Here is a 26,956-nt window from a genome sequence, read left to right as displayed (position 1 = left end):
TCTACAGACCCAGCCCGGGATATTCAGAGGCTCACCCCTTCCTATTCCAGGAGTAACTGGGGTGCAAGACCAGAAGGAGGAGGGAGGAGGCCCCAGTACTCATGAAGGGCTGATCTGGAAAGCCGGAGTAGAGACAGCCAGGCCCGGCCAGCCACTCATCTGAGAAGATACCATCAGGTACGATTTCACAGAGAAGCAGACAGGCTCTGCTCGGCCGCTGCCAGCTAATCTCTCCCATGCCGCAGGAGACAGGGGTCTCAGATGCAGCCTGACATGCGCCTGTAGTTGGGCTGGATCCTTTTAAAATCAATCATCCTATTTAACCACCGTAAGAACCATGCGAGATAACAAGTATGATCCCTATTCGCCTTAAAAGAAAACTAAGATTCAGACAGGTAAACTGACTCCCTCCAGGTTACGGAGCCAGGAAACGGCGGCCTCCTAATCCCACTGGTGGCCCTGTCCCTGTGCCACAGCTCTCTCCTAGGTTCAGGCAGGAAGGAGCCTTGGAGAGCCAGCAGTGGCATGTGGTGTCTGTACATTTGCCAACTCAGGAACCATCAGGAAAGCTCAGGGCACCATTTCCTTCTCTGCGAGCTCAAGCAGGCAGGTCTCCGCTGAAAATGCTTCTGCCTGAGGCGTCTTATGGGGGCCTCGAGATGCGTGGGTTAGAGTGTTAATCACGGGCTTGGAGGAGGTTGTCAGGATCACTGGCATCTGGGAGAGAGGCTAAGTCCTGGGATGCTCATGGGAAAGGCCACCTCCCAGGTTTCGCAGAGGGATGATACACGGAGCACTGGGCATGTCAGACAGCCTGAAGGCTAGCACACACTCTGCCACCCTATTTGCTCTGAAATCTAGGGCACCAGCCCCTGGACTTCCGTTTTCTAATCTGTAAAACGGAAGAGAATACCCACCAACCTTGAAGGCGTGGGTAAGAATGGAAAGTTGGATAACAGATGTGAACGTACTTGGTAAGTGATAAAGTACAATCACAGGTCAGGGGTTACTCGTCAATCAGTATCTGATTGACAGGTACTCACGACTCATCACAAAGAGCAAAAAACCCAATTAGTGGACTGGTCTTTGCCCCTATCTCTTATTACAGCCACTCTGTCTGTCACAGACCTATTTCGCCTTTTGGGGCTCCCCGGTGATAGATCTCAGTAAGGGAAAAAGAAACAAAAGAGACAACGGTAAAGGGAAGAACAGTGCTATTTTCAGTGATTCTCTGCCCTGGGGAACAGAGATCAGGAGACCCCAGTCTGTTTCCCGCCTTGAGTCTCCTTGGATGGCTCAAAACACAACAGGAATGGTAGGTCTCTCAAATGCTAGGAATTATCTCATCAAGAAGGAAACACTTTGGGATCAGGAAACGTATTGGCTGGGGAGTGAGGTGAGCTGGGCTCCACTCGCAGCCTTGTCCTGGACAGGGTATGGATGTACTCATGCTTCGATGCCCCTCAGAGAAAACCAGGAAGAAAAAAATCGGCCCATCCACTTCAGTGAGAAACCACGAGCACCTCAGACCTGATCCCCACCTTCCTCCTTCTCCCCTATTTCCCTCCGTCCAGACAACAGAATGCTACAGTGTCAGAACTGGTTGAGACCTAGGGAGGCATCAAGGGCAGACTCAGCATTTGACAGCCTAGGCACAAGGCCCAAGGGCTTAGGTGGGTCATCCGGGGTCATATGGCCTGCAGCTCCCAGGCAATGTTTGGTCATTCCTCCCCAGTTCCCACTGCCCGTCATTCAGGCTGACCTCTAACCCTGGGCTCCTGACCCGCTGCTATCAGCAAAGGATGCAGGAAGCAAGGAATCATCTACTGGTCATTTCTTACAGTCCCTGGAAGGGTCAAGGACTTGTCTAAGGTCACAGGATTGCCAATAACCAGGTACCGCTGAGAATTATTATCAACCCTGGATCTCCCTCAATTATTCACTTTTTTATTATTTATTAATTTTTATTTTTATTTATTATTTTTAAGATTCTATTTATTTGAGAGAGAGAGAGAACACAGAGGGAGAGGAAGAAGCAGACTCCCTGCTGAGCGGAAAGCTCAATCCCAAGACCCTGAGATCACAACCTGAGCCAAATTCAAGAGTTGGACGCTCAACCGACTAAACCATCCTGGCGCCTGAGTTACTCATTATTTTTAAGCCAACCTTCCAACCAGGTGTTAACATTTCTTTCTGTTTTTTCTCCCCTAAACTTTTTAAAGATTTTACTTATTTATTTGACAGAGAGAGACAGCCAGCGAGAGAGGGAACACAAGCAGGGGGGAGTGGGAGAGGAAGAAGCAGGCTCCCAGTGGAGCAGGGAGCCGGATGAAGGGCTCGATCCCAGGACTCCGGAATCACGCCCTGGGCAGAAGGCAGACGCTTAACGACTGAGCCACCCAGGCGCCCCTCCCCTAAACTTTTTAGATTAGTTTTTATTTAACAAAGTAATACATGCTTGCAGTAAAAATAAAAAAAGTAAAAAAAGTATAAAGTGAAAAAATAAAAGCCCCCCCTTCCCCATTAAAATTCCTAGAAATAACCACTACTAGTGAATTCTCGTGATTCCTCCCAGAAATCTAAACAATTTGAAGACTTCGTTAACTATACCTACTGATTTATGTTCTTGGTCAGGGGTACTCAAAAGATCTGTTGATTACATGAATACATGGAGCCAGGTGAGTTAGAGGCTGGGGGTTTGCATCATAAGGACAGGGATGGGTTGAGTTAAGCATCTCAGCAGACAAGAGCTCCCCCTGGGACCTATTAGCCAGGGGTCTGGCATGAATCCTTCATTTCCGAAGTTGGTGTTACAGCGTGGAGGGAAAGATCATGGGTGCTGGAGTCAGGCAGACAGAAGCTCCTATTCTGGCCCTGCCACTTCCTAGGCATGTGACCTTGGGTTGTTCCTTCCTCAAGGAGGCTCAGTGTCCTCATTTGTCACATGGAGATTAAAATAGTGCTACTTCGTGGTGCTGTTGTGAGGATTAAAGAAAGAAGAAAACAGCAGCATGCTGGGCGTTTGACATGTACTCAAGAAATGGTAGCTGTTGGGGCGCCTGGATGGCCCCGTTAGTTAAGCAACAGGCTTTGGCTCAGGTCATGATCCCGGGGCCTGGGATGGAGCTCCACGTCGGGCTCCCTGCTTAGTGGGGAGTCTGCTTCTCCCTCTGCCTCTGCGGCTCCCTCTGCCACTCCCCCTGCTTGTGCTCTTATTCTCATGCTCTCTCTCTCTCTCTCAAATAAATAAATAAATATCTTTAAAATAAAAAAAAAAAATAAAGAAATGGTAGCAGTCATCATCATTACTGTTGCTGCCATTATCATTCTGCAGGCTCACCTCGAGAAAGGAGAAAGCCTGCCGGTCCATTACCTAGTGCTACAAAGACAGACCAGCCCAGGGCCTGGTCCTCCTCTGCCGACTACATCTGGCAGGAAAGGGGGACAACTAAGAAGAAACTCTTTAGTCTGACCAGGGGTTAATGCCCAGGAATTTCTCAGGATGTTAAAAATTCTAGATCCACCAAACCACACGAGCAGGTGCCCCGTGAACTCTGGGCACAGGGGGAGCCTTGCGCAGTGTGCAGGGCTGAAGGGCTGCATTTATGGGAACAGGGACCATTTTCTTATCTTCTGAGGCCACCCGGTTCAGCAGCTCTCAGGCCCAGAAGGCTCCAGAAGCATGCAAGACTGGCCAGGTGCAACCGGCTAGCAGGGCATGGCCAGAGAAGGGTGCCCTTCTCCAGCTGAATTCCAGGCCCTTCCTCTAGCCCTCAGAGCACAAAGGAAACATTATCACCGCCACTTCATCCAGTCTCGTGCTATCCGGGGGCTGGAAATTTCTAAGGGCAATGTATAATACACTCCTCTGGCCAACGCACATTGGGAGAAACCCAACACTGGACCAAAAGGCCGGCAGAGCCTCCATGTAAGTTGAAGCCCCAAACCTCTGATGGAAATCTATTAGTTTTAAATGCTTCCTGGCAGTCAAATCTTTGCATTACGAAATGCCCCCAGCTCGTATAGTTCTGTTAAATGATCACACTGCCAGTGATGGGTATTTAACTGTCCTCTACAGCACTTTCTCTCCTATTGGGGCTTCTCCCCAGAAACGCAGCTGTTCACCCCTTTACCCACTCTCTCCCCCCTCCTCCCTGCCTTTATGACTCCACTTCTCTTTCCCGTCTTCCCCATCCCTTTCTATTTCTTCCCTGTTTTTCTCCCCATTCTCTTCTCTCTTCGTCTCATTGTCTTTCTCTAATTGGCCCTGAGAGAGAGCTGAAAATTATTTTTTATTATTGATTGAACTCATATATTAGAATCTAAACCCTCTGATCTTAATTTTCAAAAAGATAAACTGAGCATTTTATATTTTGCTCTAAGAAATAGTATTTTGGGGGTGCTTGGGTGGCTCAGTCGGTTAAGCATCTGCCTTCAGCTCAGGTCATGATACCGGGGTCCTGGGATCGAGCCCCGCACCTGCTCCCTGCTCTTCCCTCTCCTCTGCCTTCCCCCACTCGTGTTTTCTCTCTTTCTCCCTCAAATAAATAAATACAATAGTTTTTTTAAAATAGTATTTTTAACAACTAAGGACTTTTAGGAGAAGAGGGCTTTAAACACCATCTAGTTCAATGGCTTTGCTGATACATGAATCCCTGACACTCCATTTCTCCTTGAGCACTACCAGGATTTAGAGCCTGCTACCTCTAGAAGCGGCCCATTTCTAGGTGTCAAGGAGTTCTTTATATTGAGGTTAGTCTGCTCCTATAATTCCTATCCCCGGCTACTAAGACAATGTAGGATATAAAAACAGTGCTGTCAGCAGAAAGGCAGTGAGGTGCATATTACGGTCAAAAGATAGGGCTAGACCAGCTGGCTGTGAGGTTCTCCTACTGGGTGGGCAAGATGGAGGAGATATATGGCGTCCAGTCTCTGGTAGGTCTTGAATGCCAGTCTAAAATGTGGTGTGTTTGACTTTTCAAGGTGAAGCCAAGTGAAACTGTCCAGTAGGCAGTAATAAACAGCTGTGCTTACGTGCCAGGAAGTGTGCAGAGTGCTTTAACATTATCTCATTTAATCCTCTCAACAACACCAATGTCGGTACTGTTATTATTTCATTTTATAGATGAGGTAACTGAGGGCTTTGAGCTAGTAAGTCACTCCCTGCTCTCACAACCCAGGCCTGGCTGTGTCTGATGTGCATGATCTGAATAGAGCACTCTACCAAGTAAGGTCAGCAGAGACACCAGGATGGGAGACTCTGATCTGGAAGTCATTTACGAGACAGAGAGAGTGTCAAGGACAAAGGGCATGGGTCTCATTTGAGCTCTCTTCTACAGACGGCCCCCCAATCTCCACTGCTAGTCTCGTGCTTGTGCTTAGACTCCGCCGGTGCATTTCCAGCTGCCCATTGGATTTTGTCACCTCCGATTCCACGGCACAAGCTTCTGCCAATTTTCACCACCTTCCTAGCAACCAGCTCCCAAACTGATATTCCAAGTCTTGAAGGGTCAAAGAAGAGCACATTTTGTGTTAAACCAACCTGGGCTCAACTAGATTTGCCACATACAAACTACGAGGCCTTGGGCAAGTTACTTAACCTCTACGGGCCTCAGTTTTCTCAGCTATAAAATGGGAGGAGTAACAACACCGTTCTTGGAAGGTGTTTGTGTGGATTAAATCTGATCATTTGTACATAATATGTAGCCTAGTGCTTGGCACATAGCAAGTGTTAAGGAAACAGCATCACTTTCGTGATTACTGCTGTTTCTGGGGTTGAAACTCCCTCCTGGCATACCTTTTTATGGTTAATCCCAGTGCTGAGAGGTGGGGGGAAAAAGAGGGAGCCACAGAATGGACGGTAAACATTCAGTGCCGTTTGTATTCTCTGCGATGAGCTCATCCCTTCGGCTGTGGGGGCTGCTTCTGCAGGGTCTCTTTTCTACGCCCACCACAGACGGAGCTGGGCTCCAGCCAAGACCCGCCTGCTCTTCTCCCTCCAGACCTGCTTACGCGGGGATCAACAAGCAATGCCTCTTCCACTCTTCTCTCTAGAACCTGCATTTTGTGTCATCTACAGCCCTGACCTCCCCCAGCCACTCTTCTTTCCTTCTAAGCACCTAGGATCAAAGTTCACCTGGTCCAATCTCTCAGAAAATTGAGTTCAAAATTAAAGCAGTCATTAAAAAAAAAAAATCTTGCACAATGAAATGTGAGTAAAGTGGACCTTCTCCCAACCAATCCACACGCTTTCACCTGTCCTCACTGAGGTCTGTGCACTGTGCACGAACATTTGAGCCACAGCCTTAGTTGTGGGTCCGTGACTTTCCCCGCACCCCCTTCCTCCTAGGCCGAGCATGCTATCAAGCCCTGGGGGATACTACGTAAGGAAGGGTTGCTAATGATGAGTGAGAAACCGGGCACTGATCACAATCACAAGCCCTCACACATTTGCACACCCTCACATCCCCTGGGGCCCACAGTGAATATGGAAGGAGAGATGAAAGGAGACTCCAAGGAGACAGGCATGGTGTTTGTACACAGTGAGGGGAGAACAAAGGAAATGGGGAGCCTGGAGGTGGCAGGCAGGGGAAGCAGGCGAGCCAGACTGTAAGATGAGTCAGAGAGTGAATGAGGGCAGTAGGTCGTATCAGCTACGGCTTAGTTGCCCCCAGAGGGTGGTGTGAACTGGAAGAAGGGAATGGGGGGGAGGCGATTTGGGGAGCCGATGCCGAAACTCAGAAGTGGGAACCCGAGGAGTGTATCGCAGATGGGGAGCAAAAGCTCAGTTCCTTTCCAGGAGGGACCCAAGCTCCGGTCTTCTGAGTTCTCCTAGATCTTTCTTGCCTGGCTCTGCTTCCAGAGCTGTAGGGTTATGGCAAGGCAGCTGGGATTGGACAGGGTTGGGGAGAAAACAGTCAAGCTAACAACAAAGATGTCATCCCCCAGATCACTGGACCCCTGCTGAATTGACAGAGGCCACCCCGTGGCTGCTAATGCCCTCCATTTATTTGGTACTTTCAACTTATTTCAAATGCTCTCCCACCAATGATCTCATTTCATCTTGGGCACAAACCTGTGAAATAGGCAGGCCTGGGATTATCTCTAATGTGCTCCTCCCCTCTTTATTGATCCCTCAAAAGCCCTCAAATTGTTTCCTCTATCCTAGAAAGATCCAACACCGAACCAGGCAGTGCCTTGGGGGTACGAAGAGGTTGGGGTCCTCTGTCTGGGCTCCACTCTGAGCTGCTGTTGCTGTTTGTCCTGGGCTGGGTGTGACAAGAAGTCACAGGATACGGACTCATTCTCCTCCTGGAATTTCCCAGCCACCCCGCCCCCTTCACTAATGTCTGAAAGCCTGGCACATAATGACCATTTCACCCAGTCCCCAGGGAGATATGTCAGACTTCCCCTCATTAGGAGAATAGAAACCTGAGGCCTAGAGAGGCAAAGGCCTTTGCCCTGAGTCACACAGTGAGCAAATATGGAGGGATGGTGATGACTTGGGGAAGAGCATAGGTCTGGGAGCATGAGGAGACCTGGGTCCCGGTCCTGGACTCACCACTTCTCAGCCGGGAGCATGGAGATAGTCACCCAAGCTCCCCAGTCTTGGTTTTCCTAACTGTCAAATGGGAACAGGAATACCCATCTCTTGGGGTTGCTTGAGATGAGGATGTCAAAGTATTACATAAAAATGAATTATTCTGATTATCAAGTAGCACAAGTAACCTCAGGACTCTGGCATAATGGAAAGAGGTTGGATCAAGCATAAAGAGTCTGGGATCTCTTAACTCACCTGTGTGGCCCTGGGCAAGTCCAGGCCTCAGTTTCCCAAGGCCTCTGCCAGCTCAAAGAAGGAGGGTTCTGTGGACCATGTCTCTGGTGCAAGAATTCTGGCGCTGGCTGCCCTGACCTCTTGACTGTCCTATTAACTATGCTCCCCACTGCCTTAGATCCAAGAATTTTACTGAGGGAGCCAGGCAGTTGCCAACAATGGGAGATCCCATTGTTCCCAAAGGGAAGGATCCACTGGATCCTTCAGACTAACCCCTCTACCCATTTCCTCAGGGCTGAAATGTGCTTTTGTACTGTCTTAGCCTCCACTACCTCCCAGCTTTAAGGGGAATGAGGGTGGAGAAGGGAAGTAAGGGGGAAGGGGGAACCCTTGGTAATGAAACTAATGACAGATTGCCCATGTAAGATCTCCCAGTGGAAAGCACCAGATTGCCTGGATTCCTTTCCTCCTAGGGAGGGCTGAGTCTAACTACTCGGCTAACATCTTGCTTCTCCCCAGATGGCCCCTGAGCCATTCTTGGAGGAAGCACCTCAGCAGAACCCTTGCTGAGCTCAGGGAGGTGAATTAAATATTAACGATGCCAGGCTGGAGCCCCTGGTGCAGCAGCACATTCCCATAACACAGACAATGGCATACAGCTCATGTGCCTGGCTTCCCAGCAGCTGCCGCTCTCCCTCCCCGGGCTGGGTTCCCTGCTCTTCAGCTCGCAATCTTGAGAGGGCATAAAAAATAGCAATGTTTTGTTCTCTCCGGCAAGCAACCAGCTCCTGGTTCCCTGTGTCTTTCCTCCAGCCCTCAGCGTTAAGGAATCCAGGCACCTGGAAATGCCTGGAACATTGAGTTGTGGCATCTGCAGCAATGAAATTTAACAGGTCTGTGGCTGTACCTGGCAGGGGCCTCTGTAGCTTAGCCCCACCGTGGTCCTGGAGGCCCCCATCAGGAGGGGAACAGCTCAGGAAAGCCCGGGTAGCTCTCAGGGCAATGGGAACTTACGATCTTGCTGGGATGAGGCCTGGGTGTGGGGGCCAGTTTGTGTTTCAGGTTGGAAGAGCTTCAGAGATCACCCAGGCAACCTCAATTTTACAAAAAGGGAAACTGAGGCTTCAGGAAAGGAGGAGGCAACTTACACAAGGTCACTCGATGAGCGATAGAATAGTGAGGCCTAGACTCCAGTTCTCCTGGGTAGAGCCCAGTGCTCTCTCCTACCCTCTCGTGGTCTCTGAATCTCCTTCCTGATGCTACCAAGCACTGGGCCCTGCACTGCATGGGTCCCACGGACTGCCTTCGTGGGCAGCAGGATCCATTCCTAGTCCTGCCCTGCCATCCAAGTACCCAAAGAGCACAAGGTCCATGTGTTGCAGCTCAGCTCTGCCACTTGGTAGAATGGAACCTTGGCCATGTCACCTCTGAGCCTTAATTCCTCACCTATAACATGGAGATTTAAGAACCAGGACCCTGGATGGCTAAGGATCAAATGAGATCATGTCTGTAGGGGCATGGGGTAGATTGGCAAGTGCTATCCAAATGTCAGACGTTATTAAAATGGTGTGAGGTGTGCAGGTGCTGCAGAGGGAGGAGGTTCCAGGGGAGATGGCCATGCATGAGAACCCACACCCAAATGAGGCCACGACCTGCGTGGTCATCCCGTGGACCTGACTGATAAGGAAGGCCACCAGCAGAGACTGACGGGCGGTCGGTCAGACCAGCCCAGGCTCGTTGGCTTGAAAGATCACCTGCCTGCTTTGCTTCGTGTGTGTGTGTGTGTGTGTGTGTGTGTGTGTGTGTGTGTGTGGTTTGTCTGTCCTCCCACATGCTCCTGGGAGGCTCTGCCCGGCAGCCCAGAATTGCAGGAATTTGCCTGGCTGCTCCAGGGCAGTATTTGGCAGGAGGGCAAGTGTGTTTTGCTGAGCGAGGGCACCTCCAGATCAGAGACCCTCTAAGAAAAGCCCGCCAGCCCAGATCCCCCTGGGCACCTCTGGAGTACCCCGGCTGTCTGGGGCCCTTACCTTGTACTTGGCTGCGAGCAGCTCTGTGGCCTGCTGCTCCCGCCTTAGGTCTTCTAGCATCTTCTCCTTTTCCTCCAGCAGCTTCTGCTTCTCCTCGCTCACCAGGTTGCGGTCATCCTGGATGGCTGCCTTCTCCTCCTCCAGGCGCTCCTTCTGCTCCTGCAGGTAGTTCTCCATGTTCTTATCCAAGGCTGACTCCAGGATGGGCTGGGGCGGGCGGTGGTTGTTGTTGTTGTCATCCTCCTCTTCAGCCACCCAGGCCTCTATCACTGGCCCCTCAGGGTACCCAGCGGGCGCTGACACAGCCTTCTTCCTGCGGCTGCTCTTCCTCCGGAGCCGCTTTCCCAGCATCCCCTTCTTCTCCAGCTGGGCCTTCAGGCGGGCAATCTCCTCCTGGAATTCCCGCAGCAGCGTGTCCTTGGGGTCCTCGTTCACCCGGGGCTTGTTCTTGATGTTCTTGGCCCTGTTGGCAAAGCGCAGGGTGGAGAGGCTCTCGTCGTAGCTGTGAGAAGCTGGCCCCAGAGTGGCCACCATGATGGTCTTGGCGTTCCCCCCCAGAGAGTCTTGGAGCAGCCGGGTCAGCTTGGAGTCCCGGTAGGGGATGTGGGTGCTCCTGTTACCCGCCAGAGCAGCGATCACATTGCCCAGGGCAGAGAGCGAGAGGTTGATTTTGGAGGCTTCCTTCGGCCTCTCTCCACCACCACCACCACCTCCACCTCCACCACCGCCACTTCCCGTGGACTGTGTGACCGTCCCTCCAGCTGTGTTAGGGCCTGTCTTGTTCTGCCTCTCACTGCCAGCCAGGTCCACCAGGTTGAGCTTGCCCACACGGATGTGGTCCTGGCCATCTGAGCCCCGCTCGCTGCACTCTACAGTGATGACGAAGATGGCATGGGAGCGGGAGCTGACCTCATTCATGTGTGTGCTGCCCACGGCCCGGGTCTGGTTCCCCAGGTTCATCACATGCTCAATCTCCTTGACATTCTTGGTGACGAAGGAGGAGAGGTCCTTGATGTAGACGCCGGTCTCCGGGTTCTCCTTCAGTTCTAGCCTCTTGCCAGGCTCCTTGGAGAGCAGGTCCCTGATCTCCTCCTGGTAGATCTCCAGGTAGGAGGCCCGGACCAGGTACTGCTGGTTCTGGGAGCGAGAGATGTGGGTGAAGATATGCTCAAAGGCATTGGGGATGACCCCGCGCAGCTCGGGCTCCACCCAGGTCCCCTGCATGGTGTAGGTCTTGCCGGTGCCCGTCTGGCCGTAGGCAAACACCGTGCCATTGAAACCCTGAAGCACTGAGTCTACCAGGGGCCTCACGGTTTCGTCATATAAGTCCGCCTGCTTGGAGCTGGCATCATACACGGCATCAAAGGTGAAGGATTTGGGCAGCTCCCCTGGGGCAGCGCGGGGGTTCCGCAGGGTCACCTGGCCCAGTTTCACGTCCATGGTCAGGATCTGCTCGTGACCAGCAGCCTCCTCCTTCCGGCTGAGGGGGCGGCACCGGGCCACCACCTTCAGGGCCTCGCTGGCCTTGGTTTTACTGGCCATCTTGCCGCTCTGTCCTTCCTGCCCCCGGGGCCCCTCCGCAGCCTGGGCGGTCCTGCTATCCTCCCTAGGTCCGGATCAGCGGGGCCAGCCCAGCCCCCAGGCACCGCTCTTCAATCCGCATGCAGCCTCCTAGGGTGGGGATGCTGGGAGGTGGCCCCGCCGCTGCTGCAATCTGGGCCTCCACCGCTCTCCGGTCCTCGCTGCACCGGCCGGGCAGGGGAGAATTAGGCAGAATCCCCGGGCAGCCGCGGGAGCCGCGCCGGCCGAATGGCAGTGCCCGGAGCCCGCCCCATGCTGGGGCAGAGGGAGCGCTGCCGTAAACAGCTACGGCAACAATGAGATAAAGGAAGAGGAAAATGGGATGGGGGTGGGCGGCGAAGCTGTCTTCTCCTCCTCCTCTTCTAGGGATCCATGGCGGGGGCTGCTGGTCCTGGGCGGCCGGGGGTCCCGGCCCTCCCGAGGGCAGAGGCTCACCTGGAGTCCTCCCCCCGCGCTGGGGGATCATTCATTGCAGCCAGCGCGGCTGCTGCTGCCCCTGCCTCCACCTTCCCCGCCGCTGCCACCGGAGAATGAGAGAGAAAAACAGAAGGGGATGGGGCGGAGCAGCGGCGGCGAGAGTGATGTTGCCGCCGCGCTGCGGCCCCAGCTAAGCCGCCCGGCTGGGGTGGGGCAAGGGGCGGGGCCGCGGGGCGGGAGGCGCGAGCCCTGCGCGGCCAGTGCGCGGGGGACAGGGGTGCATCTCCCGCTCGCACCCCCGCAGACCCCTCCGGAATGACAGGCTCGGGTGCCGACCCAGGTCCCGCGCCCACCAGGCGGGTGCGGCGCAGCCACCGCCCGCCGTCACCCCACTGGGCCCGAGCATGCTGGGAATTGTAGTCCCGCCTTTGTTAACCCGGTTCTGGCAGGTTGCTGATGCCTTCTCCAGTCCGTGAGGCCCCTCCCTCCCTGGCACGCAACCTACGGGGGACCGCTGAGGTTGCAGCCTACCTGGGACGGGGGGGGGGGGTATCCATCCCCCACACTTGTTCCCTCCAAAGGCACCATCCTTCATCTCTCCACTGCTCCTGCCTTTCAGCCTGCAGACGTGTACATGTCACTCCTTCGCTTCAGAGTGTTGCTAGGCACCTTGGCTCCTGAATGTTTCTTGACTCTGCCCTTCCCTTTCCCTAGCCTGGTTCACTTCTGGCCTGCCTCTTGTCTCCTGGAACCACCTTCCAGCTGATTCTCTCCTTGCATCTTCTCTGCACATGAACCCAGGTCCCCTTGCCGCCTCCTCCTCTAGCCTTCCATATTGTATACAAGCCCCTCCAACTTCTGACCCCAGGCCTGATTTCGCAGCCTCGCCTCCAGGTACTCTCCCACAGAGAATCTACGTTCCAGACATTCATTCCTTCAAACAGTTACCCGGTGCCTGCTGAGACCCAGGCCCCATTCTAGGAGCTGGACCTTCTGGTCCACAAGGAGCTCACATTCTAAGAACCGTGTTTTGTTATCTTAACTGGCTGTGCTGTGTTGCATCCTTGCGCCTTTGCCCAGAGGGCGCTGTCACCCTTCTATACTTGGTGGCATGCCATTGGCGCAGTCCAGGCACTTCTCCTGGATGCCTTCCCTGATCAATTTCTATTCCGTAGCAGAGGCAAAATTTGCATAAAACAAAGCTTGGGTTTGACTTGCACTTCTGAACTCCATCCAATGGTGTGACTTTGGGAAATCGCTTACCTTGCTCTAGCCTCAATTTCCTCATCTGTTTAAAACAATTAGAGGGCACATGGGTGGCTCAGTCAGTTAAGGCTCCAACTCTTGATTTTGGCTCAGGTCATGACCTCAGGGTCTTTGGATCAAGCCCCCCCCCACCTCGGGGCTCAGCAGGGAGTCTGCTTGTCCCTCTCCCTCTGCTCCTCCCCTCCCTAAGTAAAACAAACAAACAAATAAATAAATAAATAAATAAAATCTTTTTAAAAAATAAAACAGTTGGAGAGGGGGAGATGAATAATACTCTATGTAGTGAAACAATGAAACAATGAATAAACTACTCTGCCAATGAGAAGACTTTTATTTTAAGATTTTATTTTTGAGTAATCTCTATACCCAACATAGGATTCAAACTCACTAGTGAAGATCAAAAGCCACATACCCCACCCATGGAGCCAGCCAGGTGCCCCTGAGAAGACTTTTTTTTTTTTTTAAGATTTTATTTTGTTTATTTGACACAGAGAGAGATTGCAAGAGCACAAGTAGGCAGAGCGTCAGGCTGAGGGAGAGGGAGAAGCAAGCTCCCCGCAGAGTAGCGAGCCCAATGTGGGGCTCGATTCTGGGACCCCAGGATCATGGCCTGAGCCAAAGGCAGACACTTCACTGACTGAGCCCCCCACGCGTCCCTGAGAAGACTTACTTTTAAGCAAGTACTTAATACAGACTTGTGGCCTGCTTGGTTTGCCTGACAGCTCTCGCTTTCTTGAGTATCCTCGATAGATCAGGTCCGGGTTTGGTATTTTTCTTCTAGGATACAAATCAGGTATAATTCCTCAAGTCCGAGGACTGAGCCACTGTCCTTGCCATGTTCTACTCTGCAGAGGGCAGTTGCATCTGCGGACTGAGCCCGAGTTGTCCTTCCTCTCTGAGATCCAGATTGAGGAGGTAGTGTTATCTGAAACCTCAAGGCTGCTCTCCACAGAGACACCAGAAGAATCTTTGCACAAAACATTTCCAATCATGTTATTCTCTAGAGGACCTATTCGTTTAGTTCTCTACTTCCTCCCCATCTTCAAATCCCCAGGACCTGAATGGCAGTTTGACCGGAAGTTTGAGGTTGAGCTGCTGGCTTGCCTTCTTGTGAAGTGTCCTGGATTTCCTCAACCCTCTCTTTGATCAAGCTCTACAGCTTGTGATTAGCTTGGCTTTTGGATCAATGACTGTGTGGGGTTTTGGCTTTGCAGGCTAACCTCTCTTGGCTCTGGCAACCTGACTTCTAGATGGACCAACCATTTGGCTCTTGGATTATTTTCTTGTTGCACTTGGCTTTGGTTTTTGGACTACCCTTTCTCTGCTTTTTCTAACTCACCTGACACTATGGCACTGCTGGATGACAGGGATTCTGGCCCCATTGTCCCCACTTGATCCCACCACCTGGCAATGTACTTGCCCCGATCCTCTTACATGGGAGGGACACTGGAATCCTGTTGCCCACAAGATGTGTGATCCTGCGTAAAGTAAAACCTCTCTGAATAGCTTATTTTCTCAGTGGGAAAAGTGAAGATAAGACTTCTGCCATTACTCACAGGGTTTAAATGATTATTAAGTGAGATAATGTAAAATTCCGAGAATGTAGAAGGCATTCAAGAAATCGTAGTTTTCCTTCCTTTTGTCCTTCGTATTCAAGGTTGTTCACATCTTGTGTTTCCCTTTTCATCATCTTTGTCAGCCATTCTTCCTTCCCTCTCCCTGCTCTACACTTAAGTCTCTGGACACTTGGGTTTGCTTGAAGTCCTCCAAACACACCATAATTTGGGGGCCTCCATATGACTTTGCTCATGCTGCATCTCTGCAATGTTCTCCTAACATTGTTTCTGCCCACACAGTCTCACCTCCTATTTGTTTTGCAACTCAATATAGCTTCTCCTACCACTGCTTAATAGAGATTCCTCTTGCCAAGGGTATCAGTAACCCCATGGTGCCATTCTAGAAGGCTCCTTTCAATAGGAGCCTTTGACATAACTCACTTCTTCCTTCTTCAGCAAACTCTCACTCACTTCCTGTGGTTTTCATGACCCTACACGTTTCTGGGTTTCCTCCTCCAGCTCTCATGTGTTCTGGTTGCTCAGTTTCAGTCTCCCTAACAAATTGACGTCATTCAACTCCAACATTAAATGGTGTTCATTAAGGTCCTAAGCCCTCTTTTTTTTCAATGTCACCCTATAATGATCACTATAGCTCATGACTTCAATTAATGTCTAAGTGATTTCTAAATTCATATTCCAGCCCAGACTTCTCTGAGCTCCAAATCTATATATCCAGTTCTCTAATGGCATAGCCACTTGGATGGCTCCCATGTGTTTGAAATTCTACTTGTTCACACTGAACTCATCATCCTCCCTTCCAAACTTTGTCCTCCAAGAATGGTTCCTAGCTCTGTAAACAGCTCTTCCACCCTCCATATATCTCTCCAAACACCAAATCCTATCAACTCAACTTTCTTAATATTTGTCAGATCTATCAACTTCTTCTCCACTTCCACAGCCAATATCATGACCCAAGCCACCATCTTGTCTGGCCTGGCGTCCCTCGATGGCCTCCAGTCCAGTTTCCCTAGGTATGCTCTTGCCTCTACTCATCCATTCTTTACAAAGTAATCTTTTAAAAACACATGTCTGAACTTCACTGCTCTTAAGTTAAAGTCCAAATCATGAATGTAGCCCCCAAAGACCTATACAGTCTGGTACCTGCCATATCTCCTGTCACATCTCATGGCACTCTTCACCTTGCTCCCTGGGCTCTAGTTACAATGGCCTTCTTTAGCTCCCTTCCAACTTCCTGCCACAGGGCCTTTACACAGGACCTGTTTCTGCTACATAGAATGTTTATCCTCACCAACTTTACCTAGACACCAGTCTTCATGCTTTAGTTCTCAGTTTGAATGTCAATTCCTAAGGGTGTATCTCTTGACTTTCCCACCAGTTAATATCCCTTTGTAATATGTTATTGTTCCCTGTACTTTCTCTCATAGCATAATTGTAATTAAATAATTATTTGACCACTTTTGTTGTTCTGTGAAGATATAACATGACTGTTTTATTCATTTTCTTTTTTCTTTTTTTCCAAGTAAACTCTATGCCCAACGTGGGGTTCAAACTCATGACCCTGAGACCAAGAGCTGCCTGCTCCATCAATTGAGCCAGTCAGGTTCCTCTGTTTTGTTCATCTTGTATCCACAATGACTAGTCCAGTTCCTTGCACACAGCACGTGCTCAGGGAATATTTTATAAATAAATGAAATAAATGAAAGCCCTGTATGAATATCAGCTCCTCTGGGAAGCCTACTTTGACTCCCCTAATTCTATCTATTCTAATTAATCTTTCCTTTCCTCATAATTCTATAGCTCCTTGTGTAATTAGCCTTATAGTACTCATCAGTCTGCCTTGTACTATGGTTACCTGAGTCTCTCCCCTCCCCCCCATAACGTGTGTCCCCTGAAGACAGGAGCTATCCTCTTTGTGTCTCCTTTCCCCCTACATAGCATGATACTATATTAACGTTAGGTAATCAAAATCAGTTGTTAAGCAAGTGAATGAATGAATGTTCCAAGACCTTCAGGGCAAGGAAATGGGGAGGCAAGATAAAGAAGCAATGATAAAAAAAAAAAAATCCTTACATCTATAGAATGATTTACAGTTAATAAAGTGTTATCACATGTATTTCTCACTTAGTCCCCACGTCACCCCAGGAGAGGGGCAAATATTAATATCCCATTAAGAGGAGGACTCCAAGCTTCAGTCTAAGTGACTAGGGAAGGACAGCCCGCCATCAGGTGGCACAGTCAGTCTTCAGACTCCAAACATTCAACCCTGGTGGTCTGTCTCCTATGCCACAAGGCGAGCTTCATGTGGACGTGGCAGGATGCTTGCTTCTCAGTACTGGTTTGAATAACAGTTTCATAGGAGCCCAGACCCATTACTGGCTTGATGAGAGAAAGAAACTCCCTTCCCTTTGTTTTCTGCGACAATGACAGTTCTTTCCAAGGGATTCCCATAAAAGCATCTTCCTTCAGTGTGGTCCCAGGAACCAGCCAGGGTGAGATTATACCAAGAAGACCTGTTAGCTCTTTAGTAATCCGGGGGCCTGCAAATTTTCAGACGCAAATTATTCAGCATTTGGGGTTAACCTGCAAAACCAACTTCTGCCAGCAGAGGGAGACATGACTATGTGACAATCACCGGCTGAGCTCCTAGTCTGGACTATCCATCGCTGTGAGATTATCTAACTGGAGACCCCCAGCTCTGTCCAAGTCTAGATTACCAGCAGCTCTTTTTTTCCCAACAGTTTATTTTCTCTTTTCTCTGCTATATTTTCTGGTAAATGGGAGATGAGTCAACTCCTCATCCCCTCCACTCAAAATACAGAAAAATCTGAAAATTAAAAAAAATCTGAATATTAGAAAACACTGTCTTAGTAGCTACCCTTTATTGGGCACCTAATAGGTGGATTACAGACGTTTTATCTAACTTTCACATTCATCCGGGTGGTTCCTGGCAGTCCTGGGACTTGAGCTGAATGTCTTGAACTCCAAAGTAGGTGGTGCTGTTTCTATCACTCAGCCCAGAGGCTCTGATTTCAGTCCGTCCCCTACCTGGACCAGCTCTACCTTCTTTCCACACCAATATCAAATCCTGCCTCCCCAGTAAACACTTTCCTGCCTTCTCCAGGCCTGGGCAGGGCAGTGGGGGAGGGGGTGTCGCTTTCTTTCCTTCCCTCCTATGGCCATTGGGACTATGTCTAATTAGCATTGGCTTCTTAATCGTGTTATCCATCCATTGATGAAAATATTTTGTCTCCCCAACGGATTTCTTCTACTTCTCCATACTTGACCTTCTTATTAGGAAAATGCTTTAAGAACATGTTTTGTTTTGTTTTTTTAAGATTTTATTTTTTATTTTTATTATTTTATTTTATTTAAAGATTTTATTTATTTATTTAGAGAGGGAGAGAGGGTGAGTGTGCAAGTGGGAGGGGGCAGAAGGAGAGGGAGAGAGAGATTCTCAGGTAGACTCCGTGTTGAGTGCAGAGCCAGACGTGGCGCTGCGTCTCACAACCCTGAGATCATGACCTGAACCAAAATCAAGAGTCAGTCACTTAACTGAATGAACCACTCAGGCGCCCCTGAAGATTTTATTTTTAAGTAATCTCTATACCCAACGTCAGGCCTGAACTTACAACCCCAAGATCAAGAAGATCTGACTGAGTCAGCCAGGTGCCCCAAGAACATGTTTTGAAGAGTTTTCACCATACCATATATAAAATTGTATGTCCTAATTTTTTAAAAAATATGCACATTATCAGGGCACCTGGGTAGTACAGTCAGTTAAGCGTCCGACTCTTGGTTTTGGCTCAGGTCGTGATCTCAGGGTTATGAGATCAAGCCCTGCATCGGCGGGCTCCACACTCAGCGGGGAGTCTGCTTGAGTTTCTCTCTCTTCCTCGGTCCCTCCCCTCTTCACTCTTCTCTCTCTTACTAAAATAAATCTTGAAATATATATTTATATATATTATCAACTCTTTTTCTGCTTACTGTCCATGCAATCCATCAACAAATCCTACGTCGGTTCTACCTATAAAACCTACCATTCCTGACTCCCACACACTGTGGGCTGCCACCATGGCCACCCTGATCCATACCACCTTCATCTCTTACCTGGACACTGCAGCTGCATTTTGACAGGAATCCCTGCCTCCACCCCCTACTTCCCCTTCTCCGTAGAACAGCCAGACTCTTCCTTCTACGCTATAAATCAAATCATACCACTTCCTGCTCTCAATCTTCCAATGGCCTCTCTGCACTCTCAGAATAAAATCCAGAGTCTCTTGGCTGGACACGTGGGCCTTCGTGATGGTTCCCTGGGTCCTTCTCCCGTTTCCTGTGTTCAGACTCTCCCCTTGGTGTGCTTTGAATTTGTAACACTGGCCTCCTTGTTCTTCAGTCCTGCCGAGCACATTCCAGTCACGGGGTCTGTGCACCTGCTCTTCCTTCTGCCGCGGGGTTTTCCTCCCGTGGCTTCACGTGGCCTCTTTCCTCCACTTCATTCACTTGCGTTTTCAAATCCATTAGAATGAGAGCACCATGACAGAATTCCAGTCTCTAGTCCAGTGCCTAGAAGTGTGCCTGATTCATCAGAAGCCCTCGGGAAACATTTGTTGAATAAATAAATGATGGGCCCCTGGGGGGTTCGGTCAGTTGGGCCTCCAACTCTTGGTTTTGGTTCAGGTCGTGATCTCGGGGTCATGGGATCGAGCCCCTGCTCAGCCGGGAGTCTGCTTGAGGATTCTCTCCCTCTGCCCCTCCCCTCGCTCGCTCACATGCACTTCTCTCTCTCTCTCAAATAAATAAATATTTAAATAAAGTAAATAAGGAAATGTAGTTATTAATGGCCTTTACAATCATCAGTTTGAACGGCAGCTTATCTTAATGTAAACTGGGTTTTATTGTGAAATACTAAGTTGATCCATCTGAAATCGACATTTTGTAGGTTAAAAATGGTTGATATTGGCAATTTCACATAGTTTGGTCGAAAAAACACACTCAGAAAGTTGCGTTGCATGAATATACCACTTAAAGAATTATTATTATTATTATTATTTTTAAAGATTTTATTTATTTATTCAACAGAGACAGAGACAGCCAGCGAGAGAGGGAACACACAGGGGGAGTGGGAGAGGAAGAAGCAGGCTCACAGCGGAGGAGCCTGATGTGGGGCTCGATCCCACAACGCCAGGATCACGCCCTGAGCCGAAGGCAGACGCTTAACCGCTATGCCACCCAGGCGCCCCTTTTTTTTTTTTAAGATTTTTTTCAATTTATTTATTTGACAGAGAGAGAGACAGCCAGCGAGAGAGGGAACACACGCAGGGGGAGCGGGAGAGGAAGAAGCAGGCTCATAGTGGAGGAGCCTGATGTGGGGCTCGATCCCACAACGCCGGGACCACGCCCTGAGCCGAAGGCCGACGCGTAACCGCTGTGCCACCCAGGCGCCCCGGGTAAAGAATTATTATAAAACAATAATTTCTCCCCCCAAAAAAACAACCCCCCCCAAAAACCCCCAACATTCCTGTACCAGCCACCCAGGCTAAACACAGAACATTACCAGCATCCCAGAAGTCCCCTGCAGGACCCTCTGAGTCACATTTCTCTCCTTCCTGTCTAAGGTAGCCACTCCTGATTTTATGATACTCATTTGTTTGCTTTTCTTTGTTCTTTTAGCATCTAAAGACATAGTTTTGTTTTGCCCCTTTTCTTGAAGTAAACTCTACACCCAGTGTGGAACTTGAACTCATGACCCAGAGATTGAGAATCACATGCTCTACCAACTGAGCCAGCCAGGTGCCCCAGTTTTGCCCATTTTTGAGGTTTATATAATTCATACAGTGTGTATTCTTTTGTACCTGGCTTTTTTCTTGTTTCTTTTATTTGATAGATCCATTCGTGTTGTGTCTGCTGTGTATAGTATTATTACTGTATAGTATTTCATTGTATGACTATACCACCTATCACCTACTCTTTTTTTTTAAGATTTATTTATTTATTTTAGAGCAAGAGAACGAGAGAGCATGAGAGGGGCGAGAGCGTAGGGGGAGAGGGAGAGAGAATCCTCAAGCACACTCCCCACTGAGAAAGGAGCCTGATGAGTAGGGCCGATCCCAGGACCCCGAGATCATGATCTGAGCCGAAGTTGAGAGCCAGATCCCGAACCGACTGAGCCACCCAGCACCCCCAAATTATCATCTACTCTTGATGGACATTTGGGTTGTTTCCAGTGTGGGGTTATTACAGGTTATGCTGCTATGAGCATTCTTGTTTGAGTCTCCTGTACACATTGAACCCATTCCTGTTTCACGTATCCTTAGGAGTGGAATTGCTGGGTCATAGAGCATGCAAGTTTCAACTTCAGTTGATGATGTCAAACTGTTTGCCAAACTGGGTGTAACATGTTGCACTGACAGCAGTCTATGAGTGTCCCAAGTGCTGCCCATCAGAACCAACACTTAATATGGGCATTCTTAGTTTTAGATTATGACTTTAATCTGGATTTCCCTAATGGCAAATAAAATTAAACGTCTTTTCATATGCCTGCTGACATTTCATATCTTCTTTTGTGAATTGCCCCTTCATATCTCTTGCTCATTTTTTAAAGTAATCTCTATGCCCAACGTGGGGCTTGAACTCACAACCCCGAGATCAAGAGTCTCATGCTCTTCCGACTAGCCAGCCAGGTGCCCCTCTTGCCCATTTTTCTGCTGAGTTACCTGTCTCGTTATTGTCTTATAGGAGTTCTTTCATATTTTGGCTTTGAACCTTCTGTTTCTTATATGTGTTGCAAACATCTTCTCTGAGGCTTGACATTTCATTCTTTCCATGGTGCCTTTTTACATCCAGGGTTCCTCAAATTGAATGCAGACATACTTCTCCATCTTTTTCTTTGATTAGCACTTTTCTTGTTTTGTTTTAAAACTCTTCCTCTACCTGTGGTCCCAAAGATATATTCCTATATAATTTTTTAAACTGTTGTGTTTTTTTTTACGCTAAAAAGTTTGACAATTTTATACAGAAACTGTCAGGTTTGAGTGTTTAATATTTAGCAGCATAACTGACCAAGGTCCAAGATATGAAGTTACCATGTTCAAGAAACTGGGAGAATCACCCTATAAACTCACTAGACAGTATGTGACAAGAAGAATGCACACTTCAGGGGCGCCTGGGTGGCTCAGTCGTGAAGCGTCTGCCTTCGGCTCAGGGCATGATCCCGGGGTCCTGGGATCAAGCCGCACATCGGGCTCCTCTGCTGGGAGCCTGCTTTTTCCTCTCCCACTCCCCTGCTTGTGTTCCCTCTCTCGCTGGCTCTCTCTCTCTGTCAAATAAATAAATAAAATCTTAAAAAAAAAGAAGAAGAATGCACACTTTATCGGGGAAAACCTGTCTACACATAGTAGTTGCTTCAAAAAGCCATTCGGTCTTCTCTTGGCTTGTAAAAATGGTATTCCAGATTTCCGTGTAAATTAGCAACCTTCAACTCTTTGTTGTGGCAGGTATCTTCTCGTCACCTGCCAGGTCTTCCATCCCAGCCTGTGTCACGAGGTCTGCAATGTTTTTCTCCAGGTCATCAATGGGACAACTCATGTCCTCAATTCTTCCCATGATCTGGTCAGACATAGTCTGACATTTATCTTGCATCTGTTGCAGGAGTGTCTGCATGACCCAGGTGAGATCCTGCGGGTGCTGGGGTCAGCCTCCGCCATCTGCCCCGTTTCCAGCTTGGCAGTGAAGTCTCAACTGTCATCTAGACTCTAAAAGCGTTATTGTTTTAGATGGCGACTTAACTTTATAATTTATTTCAGATCATAATTTATTTCAGACCATTCTCCCTATTGCTGCACATTTAGCGTGACCTTTTTGTTTTTTTCAAATACTACTTTAAATGTTGTGGGAACAACCTCATGCAAGCCCCCTGGGACTCAGGAAAAGGAAGCAAGGGTGAGGTGGGGGTGGGAGGCATTGCCCGCTAACCTTCTAGCCTTGCTCTGCTCCTGAGTTCCAGATGGTTCTCCTGATGCCTGTCAGCCATGTTTGCTATCATCACCGAAGTGGGGGGTGCCTATAGGGGAAAGTCAGGAGACCTGGGTTGAGACGAAACTCCAGCCACCCTGGCATTTGACCTTGACAGGAAAAGCACTCGACTCTCTTTGACTCGTGTGGAGATCAAGGCACAGAATCCGGCATCTGCAGACTGCCCAGTCTGGTGCCCTTTCCCCTGGTCCCCCACCACCAATCGGCAGTCAGACCAAGGTCTTGGCTGTTGTGTCCTGGAATGTTGCAGGGGCGGTTTCCTGGTGTGATTCACACACTGCAGGAATGTTTCAGTCTGACACAGACACTGACTTGGGGGAGGGGGACGCGATGTCCTCAGCCAGAAAGCTTCCTCGCTGCCTCCCCATGTCCCCGGGGGATCTCTGAACTTCTGAGCTCATAGCATTTCTCATCCTGGAGGGTCATCGTGTCCCGCCCCCCCTTGAAAGGGCGCTCACACCATCCTCTTTGCTGTTTCTCCTGCTGTGAGTCAGGGAGCATGCGTGTGTTTCTCTGCCTCTCCCCAGCCCCGCAGCTTGACACGGAATACACCCTCTAGCTGTGAGAGGGAGCCATCAAATGGTGCTTGGAGGAAGGATTCCGTGGTGGTCCAAAATGCACACCTCTGGCCTGAGTGCTGGCTGACTGCTGTCACAGAGGAGTGACAAAGAAGCTGGGACAAACTCCCATGGGCCAGGGCAAGTAGATTTTCAAAACCCAAGCCTGTGTCTCCGGTAAAGGCTCAGGTGTTCTCTGTGATATTTCCACCCAAAGGCCATGCTAACTGCCAAGGGGAAGTCAATCCCCTTAGAAGATCCTGTCTGTACCCTCTGAAGGTTTAGAATCAAAAGAGAACAACAGCTGTTATGAGCTGGGAGCGGAGTGGCCCCAGGAGCTGCGAGCAGGCTCTGAGCTGGAGTCAGGAAACCTGAGCTCCAGCCTGGCTCGGTCACCCGGTGCCCCGTGACACTGGGCCTCCTGGTGACTTCACCCCTGTAAGCCGGTGCCCAGATAGGCCCAGCAAGGGGCAGCCCTGCCCAGGCCCTGCACCGTGACCGAGTCAGAACAAGGAGCACTATGTATACAAAAGTACTTGGAACAGCTGAAAGTGTTGTAATGACATGAGGATTATTAGACAGAAGAGTGCTGACATCGGAAAGGGGTAGGCCACTGACACTTCTCGAGGTACTTTACTCAGTAGTAGGAACAATCCTTTATTTGTTCAGTACTTGAGAATTCACAAAGGGTTTCTAGGCTCTTTATCTCACCTGAGCCCCACAATAACCAGTGAAGCGGGGCAGGGATTATTCGCCCTGGCCACTGAGAAGGTGAAGAAAGGGAGGCTTAGAGACCATGATTTTCCCATGGTCCTACAGTCACAGAACCAGGACTAAAACCCCCTTTCTGTTGCTCTCTATGCTTCTTAGGATGGGCCCTATTATGGTGCTCCCTGTTTCAGTTGCTGCAACCCCATGGGGCAATTTCCCATAAGATGTATGAACACATCCTAGCAGGCCCCAGAACCCCTATATGACTGGAAGGGGTGGGGAGGTCAGGGAGAGAGTAAAGAAGGCTGTGGTTATCTCATGAGCAATGGGAAGTTACTAAAAGCAGGGGAAATACTGTGATCAGAGCTGCGTTTTGTTAAAAAACGCTTTCCTTCTCCACCTGTTCCTTCCTTAACTGCTCCTTTTCTCCTTCTCCCCTCTTCTTTCTCCTTCTCCTCTTTATTCTTCATTTACTTTGTATAATTCCCCAGTAGGAGAAAGAAAGGAAAATTCTGGGAACTTCCATCACCAAAACCCTTGGGTATTCAACCAGCTGGACCCCTAACTGACTGGCTCCTTGCATTTATAGGACACAGGGTCCCGCCCAGAGACTCTCCTCTCCAGGAGGGGAGCTTCATGCTCCGGGAGCCAGGCCAGGATTCGGCGAAGGAATACAATGTAGCAGGCATGTACAGGCTCGAACCAGGTCCCTGGGTCCCTCCCTGGCCTTCTGGAAAGAGGCATGCCACCAGAACTGCCTGAAGTGGCCCAGAACCTGAGATTGCGGCAGGGTGCTCTTCTCCCAGGGGGTGCCTCCCACTCAGGGTTACGCGCTCCCCAGGCCACCAGCAAATGGCCAGGTGGCTAATGTGTACATCTGTGGTGGCCCCTCCAGGATGTCTGAACCCTCTTCCTCCCCAGCTGCCTTAAGTTACAGGCCTAACTTCCTCTCCATTTGTCTGTGTCCCACAGAGACCACATGCCCCGCACGCAGCTGGGTTCCCCGTCAGAGGCTTTGGGGAGGATCCACACCAAGAAGGCAAGTGCGGATCGCCGCGCATGCGTGGATGCGTGCATGTGCGTGCGTGAGGAGCGTGTGGCGTCTTGGGAGGAAGAGGTTCACGCTGTCTCCACGGAGAACCTCTGCGTCATTCATCTTGCTCAACATCACGGCCCCACCCCAGGCAAGTAGTTGGCACCTAACGAATATTCTCTGAGTAAATGAATAAACGAACAGTGAATGAACTGGAGGGTGTCTAGGGTCTGGCTATGGCAGCCAGAAAGTTGGAGACCTCGCGAGCCCATCGCTAAGGAGTCCCAGCAGGAAGCAGGCTGCAAGGGAGTGGGGGCAGCTTTTAAGGAGTCTGGAGGCTGCAGGGCAGTGGGAGGGGGTGGGGGTGGCGGGCGGATGGGAAAGCAAGAATCCTGGAGAGAATGTCACTGGCTACAGACCCTCTCGCACCCTCATCTTCAGGTCTTCGCGTGCCCCTCCTTCCCAGACTGAAGCCAGTCTCTCTTTTCTCCTGCTTTCTTCGAATGCAGACCTTAGAGCTTGCCCACACCAGGACTGTTTGTCACCCAGTTGGTCACCTCTACACACTTTTAATAGCCTTTCCAGCTGGCACATCTGTTTGGCTGCTTTGATAGTAACCTTGGTTGCCTGTGGGGCTCCCAGGGCGCTCCAGCTTCTGCCAGGTGTGCCCTCCCTCCCAGAAAACAGAAGAAAGTGGTCTGTAGGGGCAGAGAAGGGCAGAGGGAAGAGCCTCTTCTTTTTTTGACGGTCCAGTTCCCCAGTTGAGCTGGACCGAGGAGGCTTCCATTCCTTCCAACCGAATGATACTATGGACAGCTTGGAAATTCCCACCTGAGTGGATTCCAAATGAAACCACCCTCCCACACCACCCTTTAACATCTCCAGCCAAGTCTTTCCCTCTCAGCTGCCCTGTCTCTGCCATCATGACCAGTATTTGGAGTTCATTTTTCTCATGCTCTCATTCACCGAGGAAGCGGCTCTGACCTTTCCATCCTCCTCCATCCCTATCCACCCCCCTTCTACTCCATACCTTCCTTACCCCAAGCCTTCCCCTCAGAACCAGCTTCCTTCCTGAGTGTCTGATGCCAGAGTGTCTCCCTTCCACCCCATTCTATATCCCAGTCCCACCACATTATTTATTTTCTTTTTCATTTAAAAAAATTATTGGGAGGGGGCCTGGGTGGCTCAGTCAGTCTGCTGACTTCAGCTCAGGTCATCATCTCAGGGTCCTGGGATCAAGTCCTGCAGCAGGCTCCCTGCTCAGTGCAGAGTCTGCTTCTCCCTCTCCCTCTGCCCCTTCCCCGACTCACGTGTGTGTGTGCGCACTCTCTCTCTCTCAAATGAATGAGTAAATAAATCTTTTTAGAAAGTATGCAGTATACCATGTATTCAGAAAAACTTATAAAACATATGTGCCTAATTTAGCAGGAATGTATGTGGGCTATAACCATCCCCCATGTTAGGAAACAGAACACTCTTTGTGCCATTATCTTCTTTAAATATCTCTTTTAAATTGTTCCAGAGCCTTCTGAGGCCTCCTACTCTTTGTCCAATTTCCCTAACATGTCTTTTAGCCAGGCCCCATCAGGCTGGCCCCATAGGGCCTAATAATTGTCTCCAACACTAATTGACTCTAAGCATTACACTTTGTCTAGGAGCATAGGATCAGAAACACGAAATCTATAACCTAGTTCTAGTTCCCTGTCATTTATTGACTGTCTGATTTTAAATATACTGCTAAGCTTTCTGAATCAGGACCCTTTATTATTTTTTTTTAAGATTTTATTTACTTATTTGAGAGAGAGCACTTGTGAGTGGGAGGAGGGGCAGAAGGCGAGGAAGAGAATTCCAGGCAGACTCCACGCACTTTGGAGCCCCAAAGCGGGCTGGATCTCCCAATCCTGAGATCATAACCTGAGCAGAAACCAAGAATTGGATGCTTAACCAACTAGCTACCCAGGGGCCCCTCGATCAGAACTCTT

The 26,956-nt window shown here is 49.7% G+C and overlaps 1 protein-coding gene and 1 pseudogene across 2 annotated transcripts in view; both read right to left on the bottom strand.

Annotated features, from left to right (window-relative positions):
* Positions 1 to 11,376, bottom strand: part of KIF3C (kinesin family member 3C) — a 30,750-nt gene extending 19,374 nt beyond the window's left edge. For both annotated transcript variants that reach the window (XM_002913789.4, XM_011235076.3), the window contains exon 1: positions 9,802 to 11,376. In XM_002913789.4, the coding sequence (XP_002913835.1) occupies positions 9,802 to 11,343 (1,542 nt within the window). In that variant the 5' untranslated portion in view covers positions 11,344 to 11,376. The remainder of the gene's footprint in view (positions 1 to 9,801) is intronic.
* Positions 11,377 to 21,980: 10,604 nt separating this feature from the next.
* LOC109491007 lies at positions 21,981 to 22,345 on the bottom strand (annotated as a pseudogene).
* Positions 22,346 to 26,956: the final 4,611 nt, after the last annotated feature.

Source organism: Ailuropoda melanoleuca, chromosome 4 (genome assembly GCF_002007445.2).
Source record: "Ailuropoda melanoleuca isolate Jingjing chromosome 4, ASM200744v2, whole genome shotgun sequence".
NCBI lineage: Eukaryota > Metazoa > Chordata > Mammalia > Carnivora > Ursidae > Ailuropoda > Ailuropoda melanoleuca.
This window is presented reverse-complemented; position numbering and strand designations above follow the sequence as displayed.